We start from the raw sequence: 24,261 nt of genomic DNA on the forward strand, positions 1-24,261 counted from the left end.
GCAATGTGATAGGCATCTGGGGTGATGTATGTGTGAAGGAAAAGCCTGGCTATTGAAAAGTAGAACTCTTTTTGGCTTTTTGTCTGTAATCTTCCTATCAGTTCTGAGCCACTGTGTGATATGCATTAAGATTGAGACTTAAACTAATTTCACACTATTCATCAGTTTAAAGCCTAAACCCAACATAAGACACGTATGTTGACACCTTTAGTTTAGATTATAAGATGCAATCATGTCATCAGACTTGAAACTGTATTATTTGGAACCACTGATTAATTCCCAGGACCAGTCCTCCTTTTCCCACTTGAAGCCTGGAGGCATCTCACACATGAGGCTATCCAACCTGTGCCTTTCACTCAATTTGGGACAGTTCCCCTGGAAACTAGTGGTGCAATTTAGATTAACTGCAGCCACTCTGAATTGTCTTCGGGAAGTCTTTGTCATGACCTCATCTTAAATTTGGATCCTGTGTAGAGCCATTAACCTCTAGAGCTTAGCCTCAAGACATCTCATTGCTCCCCTTGTTGTGACAGGAGTAATTGGTTGTTGTTAGTGTCTGAATGATGGAGGATTGCAGAAAGTATTTCATTGTAGACTGTTTTAAGCTCAGAGGAGCTGGTGTTTTGTAAGATCTACTCCAATTGTGTGGGTTCAAGAAGAAACCAGTTGTGGTAATCATGTAAAGAGAGAGTCATCAGGCTGCTCCTAGCAGGGCTGAATGCTTAGGAACTCCTCTTTTCCATTATTGAAAGGTTAAGGCAGTGGTCACATTTACTCATAAGTTGGTACTCCCTGTTTCTGAAAATGAAGACAGGTATATAATAACCAAATTAGAGGCAAATTTTGATATTTACTATTTTTATTTAGACATATTTGTTGATACCAATACATAAACATTTATAAAATGTAGAAATTGGGAATACATCTACCTACACTTAAATACAATCAATACTTAAAATATTTTAAATATTGTTCAAATCTAAAAATCTGCCTGATGCTAGTGGATTTTTTTATGCAGATACCATATGATTCTGGTATGATCATCATGAATCCCTAATGTTTATAATGCAAACAGCACAAACAAATCATCTTTTTTTTTTCTGATCATACAGAGTACAAACTTAATGCAAGGAGCCTCTCTGTCCAGCAGTACTATTCAAGGGGCATGAATGTTGCTGAAGGGGGCAAGTTAATGAATTACTGCTCAGGCTGCTAATTTGCACCACAGTTATAGGTGATACCGTGCCTATTAATTAATAAACAATTTACACAGTGTGAGTGTGTGTGTCCTGGAACAGGCTGCATTTCTGTGTTATGGCGAATTTCTGTGTTGCGCTAATGTGCCACACTATTGCATGAAGATATGATGCCACATTTCTGCTGTATGTGTACAGTGAAGTGATGTAGTAAATAGCCTAGTTTTCACTCCTTCCCTTTCTATTCTGCAGCGTCTGCTTTTTCCCCCTCCCCAATAAGGTCCTGCTTTTCAACCCTTCTGTCCCTTCATTTCCATCCATGCTATATTACAAGATAGGGGTTTCTCTGTTTTGTTTAAGAAAGTGTGTAAGTGGTACAGAGTGTGAGGCAAAAAGCTTTTTGGCAGAGATGCAGCAAACAATTTAGAATTGATTTCTTTTTTTTTTTTTTTTTTTAAACAGCCAACTGGTCTTAAGGTTCTTCGGTTTTTGTGTGTGTGCATGCAAAGATTCAGGCTTTCAGGCAGCAGAGAGAACAAGTGAGCAAGGGAGAGGGAGAGGGAGGGAGTGACGAGGAAGCAGATAGGAGGAGAGAGAGAGAGAGAGAAGGGAGGAGGGAGGGATCGACAGCAGCAGCAGTGTGTTGTGTGAGGCTGCAGCAGACTGAAGATAAAGCTTTTTGCTGCCGGTGTGTGCCAACGAGGGATAGAGAGCAGACGGGTTGCCCAGCGACACAGCGAAGAAATGGCCTGGCTGCTGCTACTGGAGCCCCCGGCTTCTCTCTGACGCAGGCCTCTGGAGCCTTCACCACATACAGGCACACATTCTCAGGATCTGAAGGATCGCCCAGCCCACAGGCAGAAACACTCTTTCTCTGCCTCTCTAACACTCGCAGACATACATACGCACATACTGGATCAATCGGATGAGCCCTGCGATGCTTGAGCGATGGAGCTCTGCTTTCTCTTGGACTGGAACGGTTGCTCCTCTCTGCAGCTGCCACGAAGCTCTAGGCAGTGGATAAACTCCCTAGTCTCACACACATTGAGTTCAGGCAGCCAGCACCACCCTACTACTGCTCTAATTAGATTCCTTAGCCAGAGAAGCCAGCAGCACCAGGGAGCGGCACCCTGATCGCCTGTGGAGAAGAACATCTTCAATCGAGAGACAAAGACTGGAGCCCAAAACTAAAATCCACAGATACCTTTGGTCCAATAATGGGATAAGCCACAGGGGAATAGTGGACTTATGTGTTTATGCATGGGTCGGTTTTTAGGGTCTTGACTCATCATGCTCTCTGGCCTCTTTATCGACGCATGCAAGATTGACGGTCTTCTCTCAATGCATTTGATATCAGTTGCCGTGGCAGCAGAGGCGAGACGCCCTGTGCTCCCTCCTCCTCTTGCTGCTTTTTAATGTCTGGAGACTGATCTAACCCTGCAATCCACACACAAGGGACCATGGGATTTAAGGAGATGCTGTGCCATGATTGGCCGTGATTGAATTGCTGATGAGCTTTTGGGGGATTTGCTGACTCAGCTTTTTTGCCTACCAACAGCTGATTTTGAGACCTGCCATGCTTTTCTAGTTCCAGCCCCGTGTTGGAGTACTATCAGAGCTACTACAACCGCCACTACTACAGTTACAACTACTGTTATTGTAACAGCACACAAAGTGGAGCTATCAATAATGCATTCTAGCAGAATCACACTGGACATGACGTAACATTTGTTCCGGTTTGTGTTTACTTAAAAGCATTGGGGAGCTGTTGACCACAAACTCCTATTTTTTTGTCAAGCTTGCAGTGATGTGTCCTAACTCAGACTTACCAACTATGTGTATGTGTGTATGACCGTGTGTGTATGTATGTCTGCACTGCAGCCCTGTCCATGCTCTGACTGAGGAATATCAGCAGGAGGTTGGGGGAGTGTGAGACAGCAGTCTTGTGCCAAAGTCTCTGCTCTTCAACATGCAGCCTGTGGGCCATCCTAAAAGGAATCAATTTGGTTTGATTTCCTTATAAATTGGCTGTGCAACTTGTCTGCATTGACGGTGGAAGATAAAAAGGCATGCTTGCTGGTAACGTGAATATTTCATAAGGAGAGCAGCCTATATTCAGTGTGGGTGTCCTTGAAGCTTTGTAGGACCTCACAGTGACGTTGGCAAGTGAGTGAAGGGCTGACCACAGCATCGCCTGTGCGTACAGAGGGAGCAACAGGAAAAACAGGAGCAGGTGTGTGCTGCAGAGAAATCTTTGATGGCTGCTGCTGTTGCAGTACGACAACAACTAATATTGGAAATTTGATTCACTCTGTGGGGGTAATGAGAGCTCAGCCAGGTTGCAAACATGACCACAGGCTAAAAAGGCACCAGATGTGAAACAAAAGTTTCTTTGTCAGTTCTTCTTTGCTGACTGCTATCATTCTAACTTCTTTTAGATAATTTCACCTATTTGTGTCCTCTGTTGGAAATGGGGAGCTCCCTTGGTTGTGTAAAGCAGCCTAGGGAAGTGGGACCGGGTGGCATCCCTCCCCTGTCACCCAAGAAGAAACTGCATTTCAGAAGAAAGCGCAAAGCAAAAATGGCACGGAAAGATCTTGAGTCGGAGGCTGAGAAGGAGGAGGTGGTTAGAAAGGTTAGACTTAAAGAGGAGGCCAGAGCAAGTACCACAGATGATCCTTCAGCCAAACCAAGTAGTCAAACAGTTAGTGAAACTCCCACCCAGGTGGTCCTAGTTCCTGGTGCAGCCCCTATATTGGGCAGCACAGGTACTCTGCGTGGAAGCAGGATGGCTATCCTTTCTCCTGATCCTAGTCCAGCATGGTTGGGGGCATTTCACCATGCATTGAGAGAGCAGGTTCATGAAGAGCCACAGGCAGAGGCTGCCCATTCCACACCAGGAGGAGGCAGAGTCTGTCGTGTACGAGAGAAAGTTCAGGGAATTGTAGAGAGACCTTGTCTTTTAAGTTTCAAAAAGGAGGAACTTGAGGCAGAAGGGGAGGATGAAGTTGGACAGAATGAACTCTTGGTTGATGACCCCATGGAGATGGAGCGAAAGGGTGTGGTTCACATACGGGAAGCAGGTGGCAGACTCTGTGTGGTCCGTACTGTCTACCCAAAAGATTATGGGTCACCTGTGTGGCATGACAGAGCATTGGAGGTGCATCCTGAGCCACTTGCCACATCTCCCATTTTTGGTGGCATTCAGAAAGTACAAGTACACGAAGGAGAGAGACAATCACCTCTTGGGATAGGTGTCACCAAACCAGCAATCTCTGTTGATCCAGCAGTGAAAGAGTTCCTGTTAGACAGCCCTGCTCAGGGAGGAGAAGCTTCTGGGCCTCTGCAGGACCCCCACTCCTCAGGTTATGCCAGTGATGTGCCTCTCACCTCCCCAGAGACAGGGGGCACTGTTCCCATGGACTGGGGAAGCTCCTCTGATGTGCTGAACTCCTCAGTGCTAGAAAGTCCAATCTCTCCACCAGAAAAAGAGTCACAACCATTATCCCAGGTCAGAGACTCTCAAGTGTTGCAATCAAATTGTTTGAATATGGAACATTTAAAAAAAAAAAAAAAAAAAAAAAAAAAATTCTTTTGTATCTGAGCGACATGCTATGTGTGTTCACAATTGTGTTTTTCTGTTATATTTGTGTACTGAGCCACAGTACTAAATGGTTTTGTTTTTTAAGCATATCAGCTGTGCATGAAGCAAACATCTCCAGCTCCTTCCTGACCATGTCCCATGTGCCTAATCAGCAGTGCACAGAGCAGCACAGCGCTCTCTCTCTCTCTCTTTCTCTTTCTCTTTCTTCCTTTCCCTCTGTTCATTATTATTTCTCTACCCTCACTACACCCACTCTTCCTTGTCAGTCTTGATACTCTGGTGTTGCCACAAATCTGAGTGCTGTTAATGTGTTCCGGTACATTCTCAGCTGCTATACATAGCGGGGTTTCACTTGGTTCTACAGCAATGCAGTGTTGCAGTTATTTGAGTGCATGTGGCCTATTCTCCATTCTTTATCTTCTGCCTGCAGTGATCACTGGTAATGGTTATTGGATGGAGCAAGAGAGATTTCATGGCCTTGTTACAGGCAGCGTGCAAGCAGCCTGCTGTTCGTTAGATGATCTCTTCTTAACAGTGTGTGTACCAGAATAGAAAGAATGAGTTGTGTTGTCCATTTTTTGGTAATTCACCTGCTGGACTGGCTCTTTTTTGGTAAAACTCTGTGATTGGAATCATTTACATACATTCAGTAGGGCTGCACCATATACTGTTAAACATTATGTAAAAGCCTTATATTAGCTTTTGAGAAAGAGCAACCAGAACAAACAGGGAACAGAGGCTGTGGGCTATGGAAAAAGCACAAATCCTAGCTTGCAAATGAATAGAAATGGATTTTTTTACTTTTTTCTGCGCAGATTAGTGTAGAAACCACAAGTTTCTCCCAATCCATTTACACCAAGCCGATGTACCAACCGCATCCAAGTGTTCGCCTTTTGCCAGCTCACTTTCACTTCTTGTCCCTTGAGGGGACAAAGAAAGTCCATTAAATGATTTTGAATTTAATGCTTTATTTTTATTTTAGTGGCTTATCAGAGCATGAATAGAGCTCTCATACATCCACGTTAATTCATAACAGTATTACTTTTTTGCTAGTTTGGAACACAATAATCATGTTATTTGTTTTTCTTGTGTTGCTTTTTTTTTAAAATGTTTTTGTTTCTCTCCTTGTTCGTTCTGTTATGGTTGTCTGCCCACACAGATTTATCATACTCAGTCAGACACAAAAAAGGCTGACGAGGACCAACTAGAGCCAGCAGTACCATACACATCACACTGACTGCAAGAGCCGCCGATGCTTACCAATGGTCAACGGTGGCTTGGTTTGTCCTGGGCCATAGGCACATCTCGAGTTTGTTTGCATGACACAGTGGGATTTCATCATCAGGCACTGTTTGTCATAGATCTCTCTAGCTGAAAGCTCAAGTAGTATGAGAGCCTCATCTGTGATCAGTTGTGTAGTGTACATATCACTGCTTCGACAGTGATATGGAGTATACTGCAAGCAGAACAGCAATTCTCAGACTCAAAATTCATGTAGTGTCCACTCGACGCAAGTTATTTCGTATTCTGTGCTATGAGCATCCTGATCAGTCTTGGATGTTCCACATGAGTGATATGTTCCACATTGTCATAATCTAACCAACATAAATTGTTTCGGTGAAAGCAATCAAGGTCGGTCACGTTAAAAGTTCTATATTGCAAGGCATTTAATGGCAATATGACATTTTGTCTTTATCACCCTAATGTTCACACACCAGCATAAATACACACAGAAGCATGCACTACAATTCCATGTTGTGGCTTGGTTTAAGGATGCTGTGATGCTCGCGTCTATGATTGTGCGCCTGTGTGCTGTGCTGCTGTGTAAGGGGTACACTGTGTGCTGGCTCCCATCCTCACGTCTGCCTGCATGTCTGCGTTTAAGATGGATTTGATATGCACTTTAATCAGGCCGACTGCAAGCAGACAGTCTCGGGGGGAGCAGGTCATCTTCATTTTTGCCTCGCTCTGTGTCTTTATAGCTTTCTTTTTTTATTTTATTTTTAGCACGGCTGTTTTTTTTTTCTGTTCCAGTTTTGGTGTCTATGTATATATATTTTGTCACTTGTATGTGTGTTGATTTTTCCTCTTGAGTTTTCATAGAACAGTAGTCTTCTTTGTTCCCCAAAGATACATATGCTATCTCCCTTTACCTCAGCTACATGTGCCATTCCTGTGTGTGCCTGAAACACCGTGAACTGCGTGATGCAATCTGTTGTTGGGTGTTGAGAGCAGTTCAGCGTAACTCTGACTTGATGCTGATGTAAAGCTTCAGCCTTGGAGATACAGATATAGTTAGTATGCTGAGTTTCTAAGTTTAAATCAATTCTAAGGAAACTTTTCTGCGATTGTCTTATGTATTAGTAGTTAGCTGTTTGTGTAAGAAACCCATAGAATCTATGAAACATGAACTGTGCTTTGCTATATAGAGCAGCCTCATTTCTCTAGGGTTGTAGGTTTCTCCTAGAATAGTGAGCTTAGGATCTGCCTGTGATAAGTACCTCTTTTTGGCATGGATTTACTTTTGATCTTTTTGGCTGACAAACTAGTTTCAGATCAGAAGAGACAGTATTCAGATACAGGTGAAAGAAGTTTAGCAATGGTAGTGACTGTGTAAATGAATGTTTAATGTCTATGTAGACAGTCATCCTTTTTTAATGCAACATTGTGACTATGTGATGTGCTTTGGTACAGTGAGAAGCCAGGCTAAAGTGCCTTTGCAATCAATGCAGGTTGACCTCACCTTTTAATCATCTTTACTGTAAGAGGCTCAAACCAGAGTGGCTGATGTACTGTTTCTGTGTACCACCAAATTTGACCATGTTAATCTTGTTGGCTTTGCTGTCTGGAGTCTGTATTTTGTTTCCACATCCCTTTCTATCTCTCTCTTTCACTCCCTCTCCCTCTCTCTTGCTCTGATTCTCTGCAGTCGATAACTATCTGCTGTTCTCCTAGTTTTGGTCTGCACTGTGCTAGCTCTAGGGGCACAAGAGGAGAGGGTGTGAGAGGGATGACAGAGGAATACAAATGACGAGAGCCATGCACTGGCTGATATTGCATACTGCCTCCTTTTGTCAGAATGAAGAAAAAAAAGAGCAGAAAAGGGCTTGAATAAGTGTGGCCTTACAGAGAGTGTTGTAAAAACTGAAAAATGGGCACAAGAGACAGTGAATAGCAAACTGAAGTGACAATTTGGAAAGGGAGGACATTTTGGAGAGAAAGAAAAATGATTAAGCATTTTATAGAAAATGTCTCATTAATGAAATGGACAGTTTATATTGAGACTAATGAGAAAATGCAATTGGTGCTTAACACTGTGACAGACACACTGGATGGCAATGATTAATGAAAGTGAAAAAACAAACACCTTGCTTGCTGAAAGAACTACTAAAAACCCCTATCCTGATAAACCCTGGCAGCTAGCACACCACAGAGGGAGAGGTGTGTGCAAGACCCTGCAGACCATTTCTCAATATATGTACATCTGTCACAACTTGCATAGTTATTTTAGTAAAAGTTCAGAGCAACATGCAAGATATTTTAACTACCACTGGGGTCAAAGACTTTCAATATATGCTTTCAAAAGTTTTAATTGGAAGCTAATTTTGATACCAAGAAAGATACTTTGATGGACATGCAGCTGAGTGTTGAAAATTATAGCCTATAGTCCTCATGTACTACAGTTCAGTTACTGAAGCTCATTGTCTTAAGAGCCTGGTAACATAATTGCATAGCAATATAACAATCAAAGATTATACCACAACTAGAACCATAATCTATTCAGTCATAGTTTTATGCTCATGAAACTATTGCATTTTTTTTCCCCCCACACTTAATCTCACTTTTTTCCCCCACACTTAATGAACTCTGAAAGCCAGTATGTGGGCTCCCCCTTCACTTATTCTCTCTCAGAGATTGTACATCAGTTGTCGTTGTTTGTGTCGTCTGCATTGTTAGTTTACACTTTTAGGCCTACTGTTTGATTGAAAGGTCAATCTTTCTCTTTCTCTTCATCAGATCTCTGAGATTTATGTGAGTGGAGAGTCTGGGGACCTGACTGCTAAGGAGAAGCTACTGTTGTGGACACAGCAGGCCACTGAGGGCTACCACGGTCTGCGCTGTGTCAACTTCTCTTCCAGCTGGAGCGATGGCCGCATGTTCAATGCCCTGCTGCACAGATATAGGTACACATAAGGACAAGGGGTCATTCTTCTGTGACTGACTACACACTCACGGATGGCACAAAAAAATAATTGCAGTTGTAGTTGTCATTTTTTTGCATTTGCATAGCTTTGCTGAGTGCACAGAGCTTTAGTGGGTTTAGTTTTCTTTAGTGCAAGTCTTGGGAAGTAATGAGAGAACTCCAAAATATTAAACGGAAACATTTGATATTTGAGTTCACAGCTAGGAATGCTGAATTTGGTTACAGCACCATGCAAGATGGTAGATTGCACAAGAGGAGCTACAGTCCTGTGCAAATACAAATCCACTCATGTTGACACTGCTATTCTCATTGCATCATTCATTGTATCATTCAGGCCAGATCTTATTGACATGGAGGTGGTGGCACACCAGACTAACCGGGAAAATCTGGAGCAAGCCTTTGAGATTGCGGAATCACTTGGGGTAACACGACTTCTGGACGCAGAAGGTAATGATGAGTTCAGTTTGTCTGGTTTCTTTTTATGCTGTCTGCCATCGTCCTCAGTCACACATCTCTGATTTAATGTTTATTTGCTTTCCTGCACATTTTTCTCTCTCCGTTTCTTGGCCTCATTCTTTTTGTGCTCTCTCCCTCCCCCACTAGATGTGGACGTGCCATCACCAGATGAGAAATCGGTCATCACCTACGTGTCCTCAATTTATGATGCCTTTCCCAAGATTCCAGAGGGAGGAGAGGGCATCAAACCACATGTAAGTTCATCTGTCCTCCACACAGGGCTGCAAAGATAAATGGTTCCTCTACACTTGCTGCTGCTATTATCCAGAGTTATGTGTGCTACAAACGGCTCACTGTCCCCAGTGCTTCTGCAATTTTTGTTTTGTTTTTAATTTACTTATTTAATTATTGGTACACCTCAACAACTTGCACTCCCCTTCACTCGTTTGGTATGTTTCTTGTTCTCAGGAGGTTGACCAGCAGTGGGCAGAGTACCAGTCTCGTTTCTCCTCTTTGCTTCAGTGGACGAGGCAGCACACGGCCCTCATGGCCAACAAGGGCTTCCCTCAGAATCCTGTGGAGCTCAAGGTAAACACACAGCAAGGATAGCTAAGATGAAAATATTAACATTAGGCTGGGCTCAGAAAAGTAAGGAAAGAATGTGCCAGATGAAAAAGGATGAAAGAATGAAAATTGTACATGTATGCATGTGCATGCAGCATGTACAGTACTGTGCAAAGGTTTTAAGCACCTCAACAACTGACTAAAACCATATATCAGCTTGTAGAAGTTGCTTGTAAAAAAATCTGTATAACATTAGATTAAATAGAAATAAATATGCTCCGAGAGCCAGTTTCAGTAGCCGAGGATCGGAACGCCAAGGCCCCCGCCTTCGGCCGCCACCCAATCCACATTGCACTGGACCCCCATAAGCACCTTTCCCACAGGTGGTGGGTCCATGGGAGAGTGGTCCCATGTAACTATTTCGGGTTGAGCCCGAAAAGGGTGTAATGCTCTGTCCAGGTCGGGAGTGAATTCTTGCCCCAAGTTGACAGGCAGATTGTTGCGGCGTCTGCAGTAATGTGGACCCTATACCGGTCCGTCATGGTAAGGAGAGAGCTGAGCCAGAAGGCGAAGCTGTCAAATTACAGGTCAATCTACGTTCCGACTCTCACCTATGGTCACGAGCTTTGGGTAGTGACCAAAAGAACGAGATTGCGGATACAAGCGGCCGAAATGAGCTTTCTCCGCAGGGTTGCCGGGCTCTCCCTTAGAGATGGGGTGAGAAAATCAGCGAAATCGGGACAGGCTCGGAGTAGAGCCGCTGCTCCTCCACATTGAGAGAAGCCAGTTGAGGTGGTTTGGGCATCTGGCGAGCATGGCCTCTGGACGCCTCCCTAGGGAGGTGTTCCAGACATGTCCGATGGGGAGGCGACTCCGGGGAAGACCCAGGACACGTTGGAGGGATTATATCTCTCGACTGTCTTGGGAATGTCTCTGTATCCCTCCGGAAGAGCTGGAGGAGGTGGAGGCCTCTTTGCTTAGGCTGCTGCCCCCGCGACCCGGACCCGGTTGAGGGTGGATGGATGGATGGATGGACAAAAATAAACATAAATTCAGTAAAACATAGCAAGTATGTCTTTGTCTTCAAAAAAGATAGTTGAGATGCGAGTTGATTTGAACAATGATTTGGTTTCAGAATTATCCTCAATGCCCCAAACCATCGCATTGATATGTTCAAATTCATCACCAGTACACCTGATTTAGTTTAATGAATTACTGATAAGCACTGATAAGTTAAACAGCTTTTAAATCTAGCTTTCTCTTGTGCCTGAAATCTTTGGACAGTACTATACACTGATCAGCTGTAACATTAAAGGCACCTCTTTGTTTCTATGTCCATTTTATCAGTTCTTCATACCATACAGGTGCACTCTACAGTGTTACAATTACAAACTGTAGTCTGTACTTTGTTAGCCCCCTTTACCCTATTCTTCAATGGTTAGGACCACCACAGAGCAGGGATTATTTGGGTGGTTGATCATATTTAGCACTGCAGTGGTACTGACATGGTGTCATGGTAGTACAAGAGGATCAGACACAGCAGTACTGCTGGAATTTTTACATACTGTGTCCACTCCTTGTTCACTCTGTTAGATACTCATGCCTTGTTAGTCCACCTTGTAGATGTAAAGCCAGAGAAAAGTAGCTCACCTTTCACTGCAGTTTGTATCAGTCATGCTCTAGTCCTTCTCAGTCATTTTAAGTCCAGTATTGACACTGTGGTCTTTAAAAACTCCAGCAGCACTGCTGTGTCTGATCCACTCATATCAGTGCAACAAACAATAACACACCATCAGCACATCAGTGTCACTGCAGTGCTGAAAATGATCCACCACCCAAGTAATACCTGCTCTGCAGGGATTCTGACCAGTGAAGAACAGGATGAAAGGAGCCAAAATAATGTAGCACACTCCCAATCATCCATAACATAAAAATCACCACCTTGTGTCTACACTCATTGTCCATTTTATCAGCTCCGCTTATCATATAGGTGCACTTTGTAGTTCTATAATTACAAATTGTAGTGCATTTCTTGTTCTGTAAACTTCATGAGCCCCTTTTCTCCCTGTTCTTCAGTGGTTAGGACTCCAACAGAGTAGGTGTTATTAATATTGAACGTTTTATCATATTGCATCATATTCAATTTTGACACCATTTCACAAAACCAAGCCATTCAAGTCCTTGTGTTTCCAAGATCAAAATGTAATGCACAGCGTTCAAGCCTTATTGCTTTATTTAATAATTTGTTGTTCATTTTGCAACACTCAGCTTTGTGTGCATGTGTGCGTGTGTGTAATATGACCCATTGAAGGTGGAGATTGATGGTCATCATTGTTAATTAATGTCCTTTTCTATTTCTAGGCACTTTATAATGAGTATATCCACTTCAAAGAAACAGAGATTCCTGCTAAGGAGTTGGAGAAAGGCCACATCAAACACCTTTACAAGTTGCTGGAGGTGAGATGGCGAGAATGACAGAGTGGCATTAAAAGGTGGAGAGAGTAAGAATGAAAACATAGGGAAGGAACTGAGAAGCTGGAGGTTGACCTTGATTCTACTGCTGAATGCAGGTCACATTGTTCGTCATGAGGCCCAGTGGAGCACTGCAGGAACAAGGTTCCCATAATAACAGACATCATAGTGGTGCATGCTCTTGTGAAAAGCATGCAGGAGGAGGAACCACAAGCAATGAATACATAAAAGGGGAAAAAAACAAATATATTTCAACACAGAACTATATATGGTTTAAACTTTGTTAATAGTTCTGTGTAGCTCATCTACAATCTATCTGCATTTATGGTCAAATTAACAACAAACTATCTGGTGAAACTTTCAACAGTGTTAGTATTAGGTTTGGGATTAGAGTCCTGTCCATTAGAAATGTGGTTTGGTTTAAGAGTTTATTAAGTGTAAGATTTACGATTAAGGAAAAGTTACATTGTCTTCACTAGATATTTAGATGATTGTCAGTCAAAGACAAGGTAAGCATCCGTGAAGCAACTACCATGGACTTTTGTTCCTTTCAGGTATGGATAGAGTTTGGCCGAATTAAGCTACCCCAGGGTCTGCACCCTAATGACCTAGAGGAGGAGTGGGGTAAACTGATCCTGGAGATGTTAGAAAGAGAGAAAGCACTGCGACCTGCTGTGGAGAGGTGAGGGAAAGAGATCACAATATACATCCAGAGATGTAGAGCTTTCAATGGGCACAGGAGGATCTATGAGAGGGTAATAAAGCCACATTTTTCCTTCTTCTAAGAGTTGTGTATAACATTGTTCCTGTCTTTGACTTTCAGGCTGGAGTTGCTCCTGCAGAAGGCTAATAAGTTTCAGAATATGGCTGTGGACTGTGAAGAGAAGCTTACGCTGGCCAAGAACACACTGCAGGTGGTGAGTAGCCCATACCGAGGCAGAACTCCTGAATATGCTAAATCAGCTTATACCCACTTTTGCCCTAATCTGTGAGAGATGGCTTGTAGTGACTCAAAAGTCTGTGCATGTGGTATATATGTATGGCTGCAGGACACGTCACACCTAGAGAGTGGTGAGCCTGCACAGTGCGAGCAGGAGCTGGGTGCGTACTTGCAGGACTGTGAGGCTCTCGTCCGCCAACTGCACCTGGACCTGCAGGTCCTCCGAGACGAGAAATACTACCAAGTAGAGCAGCTGGCCTTCAGGTGGGAGAGAGGGAGAGGGTTATTTCTGCTTTATTGTATTACTGCTAGGAAAGTAGGACAGTATGAAGAGTAGAGAAGGAAAGCAGGATATTGATCATTTTTGCTTGAGATGAGCATAGACTTAGGCGTAAATCAGAATCTTACAATCAGAATTTGTTTGGCAGGTAAGAATTTACAATTGTTTATTTTTGGTGTCGAGAAATATGAAACTTTGAAAATAATTGTAGTATTATTATTATTATTATTATTAATAATTATTATTATTAGGAAAGCTGACATGAGAGCTCGATATTAGTGGTTTTAAAAGTGTGTTGAGTGTAAAAATCATTTTGCATGTTTGAGTGTATGTTGTGTTTCACTGACTCCACTCCACAGAGTGACACGTCTGCAGGAGGAGTTAGTCTCCCTGCGGCTGCAGTGCTCCAGTGTGTACAGGAAAGGCCACTTCTCGTCCGGGGGGCTGCTGGGAGAGCAGACGGCTCAGAGGGGCTCTGCAGGCAGCCTGCCAACACTTGGAGCCCAGACACTGCTGGGGGCTATTGGTGCAGTGGCAACTCTGATGAGACAGCCAATGTCCCGTTCAGACCTGGTAGCCATATCGTCATCAGAGGATGAAGGAAGTTTACGGTTTATCTACGAGCTTCTGGGATGGGTGGAGGAGACGCAGGTCTGTATGATTAAGAGATGTGGAGATAAAAATATTATGAAAGGAGAAGTTCAACAAAAAGTCACATATACACAACTTTTCCTTTACCCCTAATGTAGTCAGTCTGTCAAGCCATGTTTGAAAGTTGATGGCATAAACGAAATTTGAAAAAGTTGGAACAGTGAACTGTACAAAAGAAAAGTTGTGTGGTGCTAAAAATACACAAGGTGGAACATCTCACAGCTAATTGGGTTAATTGGTAACAGGTCAATAACATGACTGAGTATAAAAAGAGCATCCCAGAGAGGTTGAGTCTTTCAGAAGCATAGATGGGGAGAGGGGTTCACCACTTTAGGTGCAGGGGCAAATAGTGCAACAATTCATGAATTATATTTTTCAATGTAAAATAGCAGCGATTTAACCATTTACTATACATAATAATATTAAGAGTCAGAGAATCCAGAGAAATCCCTGTATGCAAGGGACAAGGCCAAAGATCAGTATTGGAGAGCTGTGATATTCAGGTCCTCAGGTGGCACTACATTTAAAAACAGGCATGATTCTGCAGTGAAATCATTGCATGGGCTCAGGAACATTTCCAAAAAAACATTGTCTGTGAACAGTCACTGTATTCACAAATGAAAGTTAAAACTCTATCATACAAAGAAGCAACCATGTATAAATAGAGTCCAGAAACACTGGCTTTTCTTTGTGCCCAAGTTCATTTATTATGGACTAAAATAGAAAAGTGTCCTGTGGTCTGAATGAAAACTTGAAATTCTTCTTAAAAATCATCCTGCATCCTCAGGGCTAAAGAAGAGAGGGACCATTTGGCTTGTTATTAGCATGCAGTTCACAAGCTAAGATCCATGATGGCATGGGTGACTTGCACATCTGTGAAGGCACCATTATTGCTTAATATATAGAGGTTTTGGCGCAACATATGCTGACATCCAGACAACATATTTTTCAAGGAGGGCCTTGCTTATTTTAGCAAGATTCTGTCAAACCACATTCTGCATGTATTACGACAGCATGGCTCTGGGTCCAGGTGGTAAACTGGCCTGCCTGCAGTCCAGACCACAGGTTGGCGCATTGTGAGATGAAAAATACAGCATAGAAGACCCTGAAGTATTGTCCGCATCAAATTCAAATGGGCATATATTTAAAAAAAAAAAAAAAAAACGATAAAAATTCTCATTTTAAACCTTTGGTGTGTTGTCTTTGTACTATTTTCAATAAGGTATAGGGTTTAAATGATTTGCACATCATTACACTGTTTACATTTTGCTTAGTGTCCCAGCATTTTTAGAAACCGCATTGTAGATAAAAGCATGTCATCCAGTGCCAGAAACCAAGTAAGCAGCTCCATTTGAGACTGATAAGGTTGCTAAATTATTCAGTGTGGTAATGAACTGTATGTGTGAACTTTTGCTTGATAGGAACTGCTGGAGAGGGCTGAGTGGGGCTCAGACCTGCCTTCTGTAGAACAGCACTTGCAGGATCACCATACCATCCACACTACAGTTGAGGAGTTGCTCCACAGCCTGAAAGAGGCCCGCAGTTATGAGGTATTGCCAGCTCTCCATGCACAATAATACATCTCATATAACCCTGCATATACAGAGTACAGACCAAGTTTTCTACTTTCTCACTCTAGCCAAGGGTCTCTCCCAACTTCCGAAGCAGTTATTCTGAAACCTTGGCCAAGCTGGAGAACCAATACTGCAAACTGCTTGTGAGTGTTTTTCTTCAGTAAAGCTGCTGAGAGTTTGTGTTACTGCAGTGTTTATTATCCCTTCATTAAGATAAGGGTGAGCAGTTCAGTCAAATTTGATACTTGAATTTATAAGGCATTGTTTGAAAAATTCTTTTTCAATTATGATTGTACACTAGAAAATCTGCATTGAATGGACAACACTTAGCATCTCCCTATTAAGTCTTTAAGATAAACAACCAAATACTAAATGTCTGATTTCACCTCACCTAACGTTACTAGCCTTTTCACAATGTAACTTAATTCACCTCATACTTTTTTAGCTCGAAAAACAAAGTTTATGAAGAGTTAATTAGCTGATATCAAACGATAAATTGCCTATATTATGTTGAATGTTGCTTCCAATTTCATCTATGCAAGTAAAATGATGTCGAGCTTCTTGTTTATTAGCATTTCTCTGCAACCCTTTCTATGTGCTATAGACGTGCTTAGACCCTCTGACAGCACATTGCAAAGCTTCTTGTCTGGTGTGCAGTAGCATTTAGCTGGCTGCTGTTGTCTGTCTGTGCATATATCTTTGGACTAAGCGGAACTTGGTTTTTGGTTTTCTAAGAACATCTTAATATTAAGATCATCTTCACTGGTGGCGAGAGTGTTCAGTGTAACACTCCATGGATTGTGTCTGTCCCCTGGGCCCTGATTACAACCACAAGAGTGGTGGACAGGAAGGCGGGGCTCATACCCAGAGTGAAGATGAAGCCCTGCGAGGACGGTGACTGCGGGGAGAGGAGAACTGCCTTTCTGCCAGCTCTCGCAGTTGTCATCAGGGCCCGAGGGATGGGCGCATGCCACTTGCTCCCTCTAGTCATTTTTGTACTAAGGCACTTTCAGGACAAACAACCACGAACAGACAAACTGATCAAAACTCTGACCAAGATGCAGGTTCTGCATTAGTTTCTTATGGTTCTTCAATATGATAATGTTACAAAGAACCTTACAAAAATCCTAATGTACTATGTAGTTTTTAATGCTTTTTTGACTGTTAAAATATTCAAAGATTTTGAACCATCCTTAATCAGCACATGACTGAATTTGCACAGTGACAAAGGGCAGGATACAAAGAGCCTGCATATGACATTGATAGGAGAATGCATAGCACCTGTCTTTGACACACAGATACACACAAATCCGTCATGTCCTTATTTAAGCTCACTGAGTTCACAGGTCAGTGTTAGCTCAGGGAGTGACTCAAGTATTTGAAGGGTTGGATGAGGGAGGAAGCTAGGCCTTTTTGTGGTTTGTGTGTGTGCTTTATATGCTGTGGTCATTTGAGTCACTGTTTGTGAATGGTTTACGTTGCCACAGGAGCATTCGTCATGGCGACTGCGTTGCCTGGAGAGCCTACGAGCCTTTGTGTCTCACTGCACTGAGGAGCTCATCTGGCTGAATGAAAAGGAAGAGGAAGAGCTAGCCTTCGACTGGAGTGAGAACACCACCAACATGACTGCTAAGAGAGAGCAGTACACTGTGAGTGACACATAAAGCACAAAGAAGACGAGAACTCTGTAGAACAGTGTATCCCTGTCCAATATATAACTAATCCTCATGTTCTGTCTCACTCCTTTGTGTTTTTACATGTTAAGTTATGGAAAGACTGAGAGCAATATTGTTTGTATAATAGCATCAAGTGCTCTCGTTTTCTCCATCCTGAAATCAGCCAGTGTGTCCTTTAATGAAATAATAGTAGTTTGTACTGCTGCTATTGTAATGCACCTTCATTTATGACACTTATTTCCTTTAGCAAAATAATGCAAACCAACATATTTACAGATACACAAATGCATCACAAAAATATACAAAGTCTTCTTGATTTTCCTTTGATGTTCATATACTCCCATAGTTATTTTGCAACATTGCCCAGTAATTAAGGAACAAGGGCCACTCCTAAGAGGTTTTCCAGCCTCTTATAATGATTTGTTGACCCAACATAATACCAGTCTAAATCCAAAGAGAATATGGTTTATTCATATAAAGGGCATGGATCCCGAAGAACACATGGACTAGGATAAACTACTTATCTACTGTTTAACTCCTTTTGAAATATGATCATGCATGCTCTTCAGAAATACTGAATCTTTGGGCAGGACAAGAGCATATGAATAAAAGTAATCTCCTCTACCTCACAGTGCCAACAAAGTTTCGTCAAATCCAGCTTGAATAACACACTGAGAGTCAAATGAAATCTTGAAAGATCTTAAATAGTTTGAGGCGCGTTTTAATATGTCTGTTCATCTGCTTAGATGAACTTGTCCATTTGTTTCTCTTCACTGAAATACCTAAATCAAGCTGCTTTTAGTGCACCTGTCTTATTACTGTCTCATGGACAGATACAGCAATGTTTGGAATGTTTCTTTGCCCTCAAAGATCACATGACAAAGAAAAGACATGGGTGCTTTAATGTTTGACGTTCTGTCTCAGGAAATGAGGTCTGAGTTGGAGGAAAAACAGAAAGTGATGCGGTCCTTGCAGGAAACAGCCGATCAGCTGTGTCAGGATAACCACCCAGCCAAACAAACCGTAGAGGTGGGATCTCAATCGTCATGCATGCCTGCCAAAAAAGTTTTTTTCCCAGCATAGATATTATAGTTATTATCACAGTTAATTTCATATGATTGTTTCAACCATGTGGTAATGGAATGTTAAATGCAAGAATAAATCTGAATATGTTTAGACATCTTTCCTGTAACTTTCTTCGTCATCATTGTAACCTAATCAAATATTTGAAGAAAATGTCAATTGATGCCAATCATTATAATCTGTAACCACCACAGGCCTACAGTGCTGCTTTGCAGACACAGTGGCAGTGGGTCAGACAACTTTGTATTTGTGTGGAGCAGCACCTCAAGGACAACACTGCCTACTTTCTGGTACTGAGTCTGGATTTTTTTTTTTTTTTTAATTCATGTTTTTTGGTCCATGCAACTATTTGGATGAAACCCTGTAACACCCTGTTGTTGTTATATTCTCTGTTTGTAGTTCATGAGTGATGCACGAGAGTGTGAGACATACCTGCGGCAGCTTCAAGACACCATTAAAAGGCAGTATACGTGTGACAAAAACAGCAGACTAGGCAAACTGGAGGACCTGCTGCAAGACTCTATGGTAAGATCATTTTCTCTGACTCTGTGGTTATGCATGCATGTACACACCCCCACATAGATGGGTTTGTTGAGCTTGGTTGGTGCTCATGGCCTGGCTAGCACACAGCAGATGGCACTGTGAGAGAGGTCTGCCACCGAGCGAGCGTGAGCAGTAAGCATTTCCTCTATGACCATCAGGAAAAGAGATACAGCTGGCACTGAAGAACTGCTATAAGGCAATGTTCATGCACTTAATATTCAGTTAAAAAGGATAATGACTCCCACATCTCGTAGATAGTCGTGGAAAACGCCTTTATGGACCTTGCTTTGTGCACTGGTGTGCAGTCATGTTGGAACATGAAGGGGCCATTCCCAAACTGTTCCCACAAAATTGTGAGCCTGAAATTGTCCAAAATCTCTTGGTCTGCTGAAGAATTCCTTTCACTGGAACTAAGGGGCCAAGTCCAACTCCTGAAAAACAACCCCACACCATAATCCCCCCTCCACCAAACTTTACACTCGCCACATGAAGTTTGGAGGTCTGTAACGATTGACTGCAGAAAGTTGGCAACCTCTATGCACCTCAGCATCCGCTGAACCTGCTCTGTCATTTTACGTGGCCAAGTTGCTATCGTTCCCAATCGCTTCCACTTTATGATGCCACTGACAGTTGACTGTGGAATATTTAGTAGTGAAGAAATTTCACGACTCGACTTGTGGCATCCTATCACAGTACCTCACTGGAATTTACTGAGCTCCTGAGAGTGACCCATTCTTTCACAAATGTTTGTAGAACCAGTCTGCATGCCTAGGTGCTTGGTTTATACACTTGTGGCCATGGAAGTGATTGGAACATCTAAATTCAGTGATTTGGATGCTTGAGTGAATACTTTTGGCAATATAGTGTATTTCAGAGCACAGTTCTCACTGGTGGAAGAGATTCAATAAGCTTTCGACAGCTGCTTCTATGCAGCTGTCTTTAATTTGCTGCTCGGAATGTAACACAAATTTACTGCTTCTGACAGACGGCCTAAAAGAGTCCCATTTCTTATTGTCCACAAGACTGTGTAGTTGTAATTTTCCATCTCTGTTGAGTTAAAAGCAGCGCCTGACCGTTTGATCTTCTTTTAACTGCCAACCGCACACTAATGCCCAAGAACCCTTAAAGTCGCTTGCGATATTTTGGAGCCTAATGCTATTAGCGCTTACTTAGTTTGTCTTTGTTTTCGTGAGCCAATACTTTCTTGAATCCCTAATAAACCAGCCAGAAGTTGCAATTTTGCTCATAATTTTTACTCATGCCCGATGCAGATCTAAAGTCTTATAAAGTCCTTTGTTACTACAGGAAATGCTCAGAAGTGATTTATCCTGGATTAAGGAGACAGTCATTAATCTGGAACATGATGATTATATTCCAATAGTATATTATTATTACATTACGTTTAGCTTATATATTCCTTTTACAAATTTATTTTAATTCAAGTAAGCTTGATTTAAGTATCAACATATTAGGAATAGACAAAGAATGAACTTTTGGGGCTAGGTAATATGTTGTAGAGATCACTGAAACCAAAATAATTTCTGATTTTTTTTTTTATTTGAGCGATGATCCATGCAGATCGGTCAACATACATACTTTCCTCCAATTGTCTGACAGGAGGAGAAGGAGCAGCTGATTGAGTACCGTAGTTCAGTGGCCAGCCTGGTAGGGCGGGCAAAGACAGTAGTCCAGCTCCGCCCACGTAGCGCTGACTGCATTCTAGGTACCACCACGCCCATTCGTGCCATTTGTGACTACAGACAAATAGAGGTATGACACACAACAGTGCACTCCCACAAACTCCTTCCTCCCTTGCCTCAGTTTACCTGTCATGCTCTGTATTCAACCCTGTTTTTTTTAAGGGCTGCCATTGTGCACTCTCTTGAGTGTTCCCATCCCACCCTGCTCACACCATACTCTTGCCTCACATTGTCTGTCCTTCTCAAGGAAATAATGAAGTGAATCTATATGCAGTCTAACAGATGGTGTTGGCTTTCTCCAAGGCTTTCTCACATTGTGGCTGTCATTGCCAAACCCAGGGATTGAGTATTAAAATGAACTGTGACTTTTGACTTGTCTATCCAAATTTCTTGATGACAAATGTGATGCCTCTCACAACTTTAAAGGGCCCATATCAGTGAAACTAGAATTCTTATTTTATGGTTGTAATATGTGAACACTTAGTTTCAAAATGTGCCATTCACTCCCTAATCTATTCCCTAGTCCCAAAAAAGATACAGGCTCTTGAAAGAGTGTAGATGATGATGATGATGATGATGATGAGGCTACATCTTCAGGTCTAGGAATCACAGGCACAACATTGATTTTCCTCATGAGAATGAGTCCTGAAGATTGCTGCCATCTTGTCACAGTTGCGTCACTCTCTTCTATAGTGCACAAAAATGCAACCATAGCACATGGAAAGATCTCCATTTTCTGCTTATTTCCCAGCAGGTGGAAAATGTGAAAGTGCTTCATGTTGCTGTCAGGTGTACTGTGATGTGATGTGAGCTTTGAAAGGTTCTTGCATTAAACATCACTGCCTGCGAATGTGCAGCACATGGGCAGAGTACAGCCGGGCTGCTGTGGCTCCGTGGTGGCAGAAGTGCCTTTTCACTGCTGCTGCACTTGAGAGTGTGTGCTTACTGAGGCAGGAGCAGAGCGGCACAGGCCGGTGGAGGTGCAGTGATTACTTTCTGAATTGCAGCAGTGATGAACGCACTGCTAATACCTCACTCCACACTGGGCCAGCACCCATATGTGCATAGACCAGTACATTAAGTCATGCGTGAACTGAGATGGTGTCATTCCCATTCATTTTTATTCTGCTCGATCATGAATATTCAGACATGCGCCAGCCGTAGGCCTGTTTATCTGGGTTTTTTTTTTTTTTTTTTGACGCATAATCGCATTTTTCACAGTAAGGCAGGGTTTTAACAATGCCCAAAAATAATCTCTCTCTCCCCTCCCCCCTTCCTCCCACCTCCCTTTCTCTTTATCCCTACTCCCCCCCTCCTTTTTTACCCATTCTCTCTCTCTCTCTCTCGCTCTCCTCCCCTCCTCCTCTTCCCTTCCTCTTGTGTGTCTGCGGGGCTGGCAAGGCCAACTCTCAGGTACTGCTGCTAATCACTCTTTTACCTCTGCCCTCTGCTCTTTGACCTGGCTTTGCACACTCATTTAAAATTTGATGGTGCAATATTCCCACTTTGCCTCCAGCATCCTACTCGTGCTCACACAGTAGCATAAAGAGTCTTTATCCTTTTAGTGTTAATTTTATTCATGTAAATAGAAGTTGTAACTAAGGCTGCATCAAAATTTGGGCCGCTGAGAAAAAAAGTTTTGTTTGTTTTGTTTTTTTGTTTATTTTGTTTTGTTATGTTTTTGGTTTATTTGTTTTCTATTTATTCATTTATTTTATAGATGAAACAGGCCTTCTTTAGCATTTGACATTTAGAAATAATTATATTATTAATTGTTTATTATATATATATATATATATATATATATATATATATATATATATATATATATATATATATATATATATATAAAAATTACAGTCTAGTTAGTGACCATTTTTTTTTAGCATGCAGGTTGTGGGACACTAACTACAAAGTGGGAGTGAGTTCATTTTTGTGGCATTGCACTATTTCAGACATTTGTGTATGGTGCACATATTAGTCACAAAGCAATGTTGCTCTCTGAGCCAGCAGCAATGATTTCTGCTACCTCACATCATACTGTAGAACAGTAGTCTGCTCTGTGTGCAGGGGGCAGGGTGACAGGGTGGGTGGGGCACCAGACTCTTCATACACACACCTCCCCTTCTGATTTATTGCTAAAAAAAAATCCCCAATTTATTTTTAAGAGTTAACATGCGACTTTAATTCTTATGCTGCCAAGACTTACACAATTTTAAAATAGACTTCAATTCAGCAAAAGCCTTGAATGGCATTCAGATAAGCTGGTTTTGCACTACAGGTTTATATTATACTTGTAGCATAGTTTCAGGGAGACATGAGAATAAACTGCACTGATGCATCATACTTTAATTTGGTTACCCATTTGAGGCCCATTAACATTTGATTTCTCACCATTTGCCTGAGGACATGGAATATTTTACTTTTAAATCCACATTTTTTGATTTATGCTTTTCTACTTAATTTTTCAAAACATTTGTCCCTTACCTACCACCACTTCCCTCTTTTCCCCATTTGTCCATTGCTCTCTCTCTTTCTCTTTCTCTCTCACTTCCACGCTCTTGCTCTTGCTCTCTCTTCCTCTGTCTATCTTAGATCACAGTTAGTAAAGGAGAAGAGTGTGTGTTGGAAGATAACTCTCAGAGGACGAAATGGAAGATCATCAGTCCCACAGGAAATGAGGCTATGGTACCTTCAGTGTGCTTCACCGTTCCACCCCCTAACAAGGAGGCCATTGACACTGCAAACAGGTACCTCACATTCATGGACATGTATTCTCCTAAATAACTAGAATAACTAAAGTGGACAGACACTGTATACGGTCACTGATGTTTTTGCAATGGTAAGTGCAAAAAGAGTAAGAATACTTTAGTTATTCTAGTTATTTATCATGCAAACAATTTGAACTTTTTTTTTAATTTTGGTTCTTGCAAGCAAGAATGCTAATGAAATGCTCATGTCTCCTGTCTGTAGAATGGAGCAGCTGTATCAGAACGTAATGTCATTGTGGCATCAGTTGCATATGAACATGAAGAGTGTTGTAACTTGGCACTATCTGCAGAAGGACATCAACAACATCTTGTCTTGGACCCTGGATACAGTCAGTATTTTAAGCCCTGAAATTCTAGGGGCCCATATGTGGGATCTATCCTTCAGTATCTTAGTCTAATAACTACATAACTTGCATATTAGTATAAAAATCAACTGAATTAGTTATTACTGAGTCATAAGCAATAATATTTATAACTGGGGAAAAGAGGCTTAGAATTCAGGCGATTAAGCTGCAACTCATTCCAGTGAAGCTCTTCTAAATGGACT

General features: G+C 42.0%; 1 protein-coding gene across 25 annotated transcripts in view; it reads left to right on the forward strand.

Annotated features, from left to right (window-relative positions):
- Positions 1 to 24,261, forward strand: part of macf1a (microtubule actin crosslinking factor 1a) — a 173,607-nt gene that overhangs the window by 72,121 nt on the left and 77,225 nt on the right. For 11 of the 25 annotated variants that reach the window (XM_037535217.1, XM_017694360.2, XM_017694405.2 and 8 more), the window contains exons 1-20: positions 3,667 to 4,707; positions 8,818 to 8,984; positions 9,339 to 9,451; positions 9,608 to 9,714; positions 9,929 to 10,048; positions 12,386 to 12,481; positions 13,051 to 13,178; positions 13,320 to 13,413; positions 13,546 to 13,700; positions 14,076 to 14,367; positions 15,789 to 15,917; positions 16,007 to 16,084; positions 17,429 to 17,590; positions 18,542 to 18,646; positions 18,895 to 18,990; positions 19,100 to 19,225; positions 20,861 to 21,013; positions 22,345 to 22,356; positions 23,539 to 23,693; positions 23,917 to 24,043. In XM_037535217.1, coding sequence (XP_037391114.1) covers positions 3,667 to 4,707; positions 8,818 to 8,984; positions 9,339 to 9,451; positions 9,608 to 9,714; positions 9,929 to 10,048; positions 12,386 to 12,481; positions 13,051 to 13,178; positions 13,320 to 13,413; positions 13,546 to 13,700; positions 14,076 to 14,367; positions 15,789 to 15,917; positions 16,007 to 16,084; positions 17,429 to 17,590; positions 18,542 to 18,646; positions 18,895 to 18,990; positions 19,100 to 19,225; positions 20,861 to 21,013; positions 22,345 to 22,356; positions 23,539 to 23,693; positions 23,917 to 24,043 — 3,456 coding nt within the window. Of the gene's footprint in view, positions 1 to 1,862; positions 4,708 to 8,817; positions 8,985 to 9,338; positions 9,452 to 9,607; positions 9,715 to 9,928; positions 10,049 to 12,385; positions 12,482 to 13,050; positions 13,179 to 13,319; positions 13,414 to 13,545; positions 13,701 to 14,075; positions 14,368 to 15,788; positions 15,918 to 16,006; positions 16,085 to 17,428; positions 17,591 to 18,541; positions 18,647 to 18,894; positions 18,991 to 19,099; positions 19,226 to 20,860; positions 21,014 to 22,344; positions 22,357 to 23,538; positions 23,694 to 23,916; positions 24,044 to 24,261 lie in introns of those variants that run through there. The other 14 variants (XM_017694516.2, XM_017694533.2, XM_037535228.1 and 11 more) reach the window with 5 other exon arrangements.

The sequence above is a fragment of the Pygocentrus nattereri genome, chromosome 27 (genome assembly GCF_015220715.1).
Source record: "Pygocentrus nattereri isolate fPygNat1 chromosome 27, fPygNat1.pri, whole genome shotgun sequence".
Lineage (NCBI taxonomy): Eukaryota > Metazoa > Chordata > Actinopteri > Characiformes > Serrasalmidae > Pygocentrus > Pygocentrus nattereri.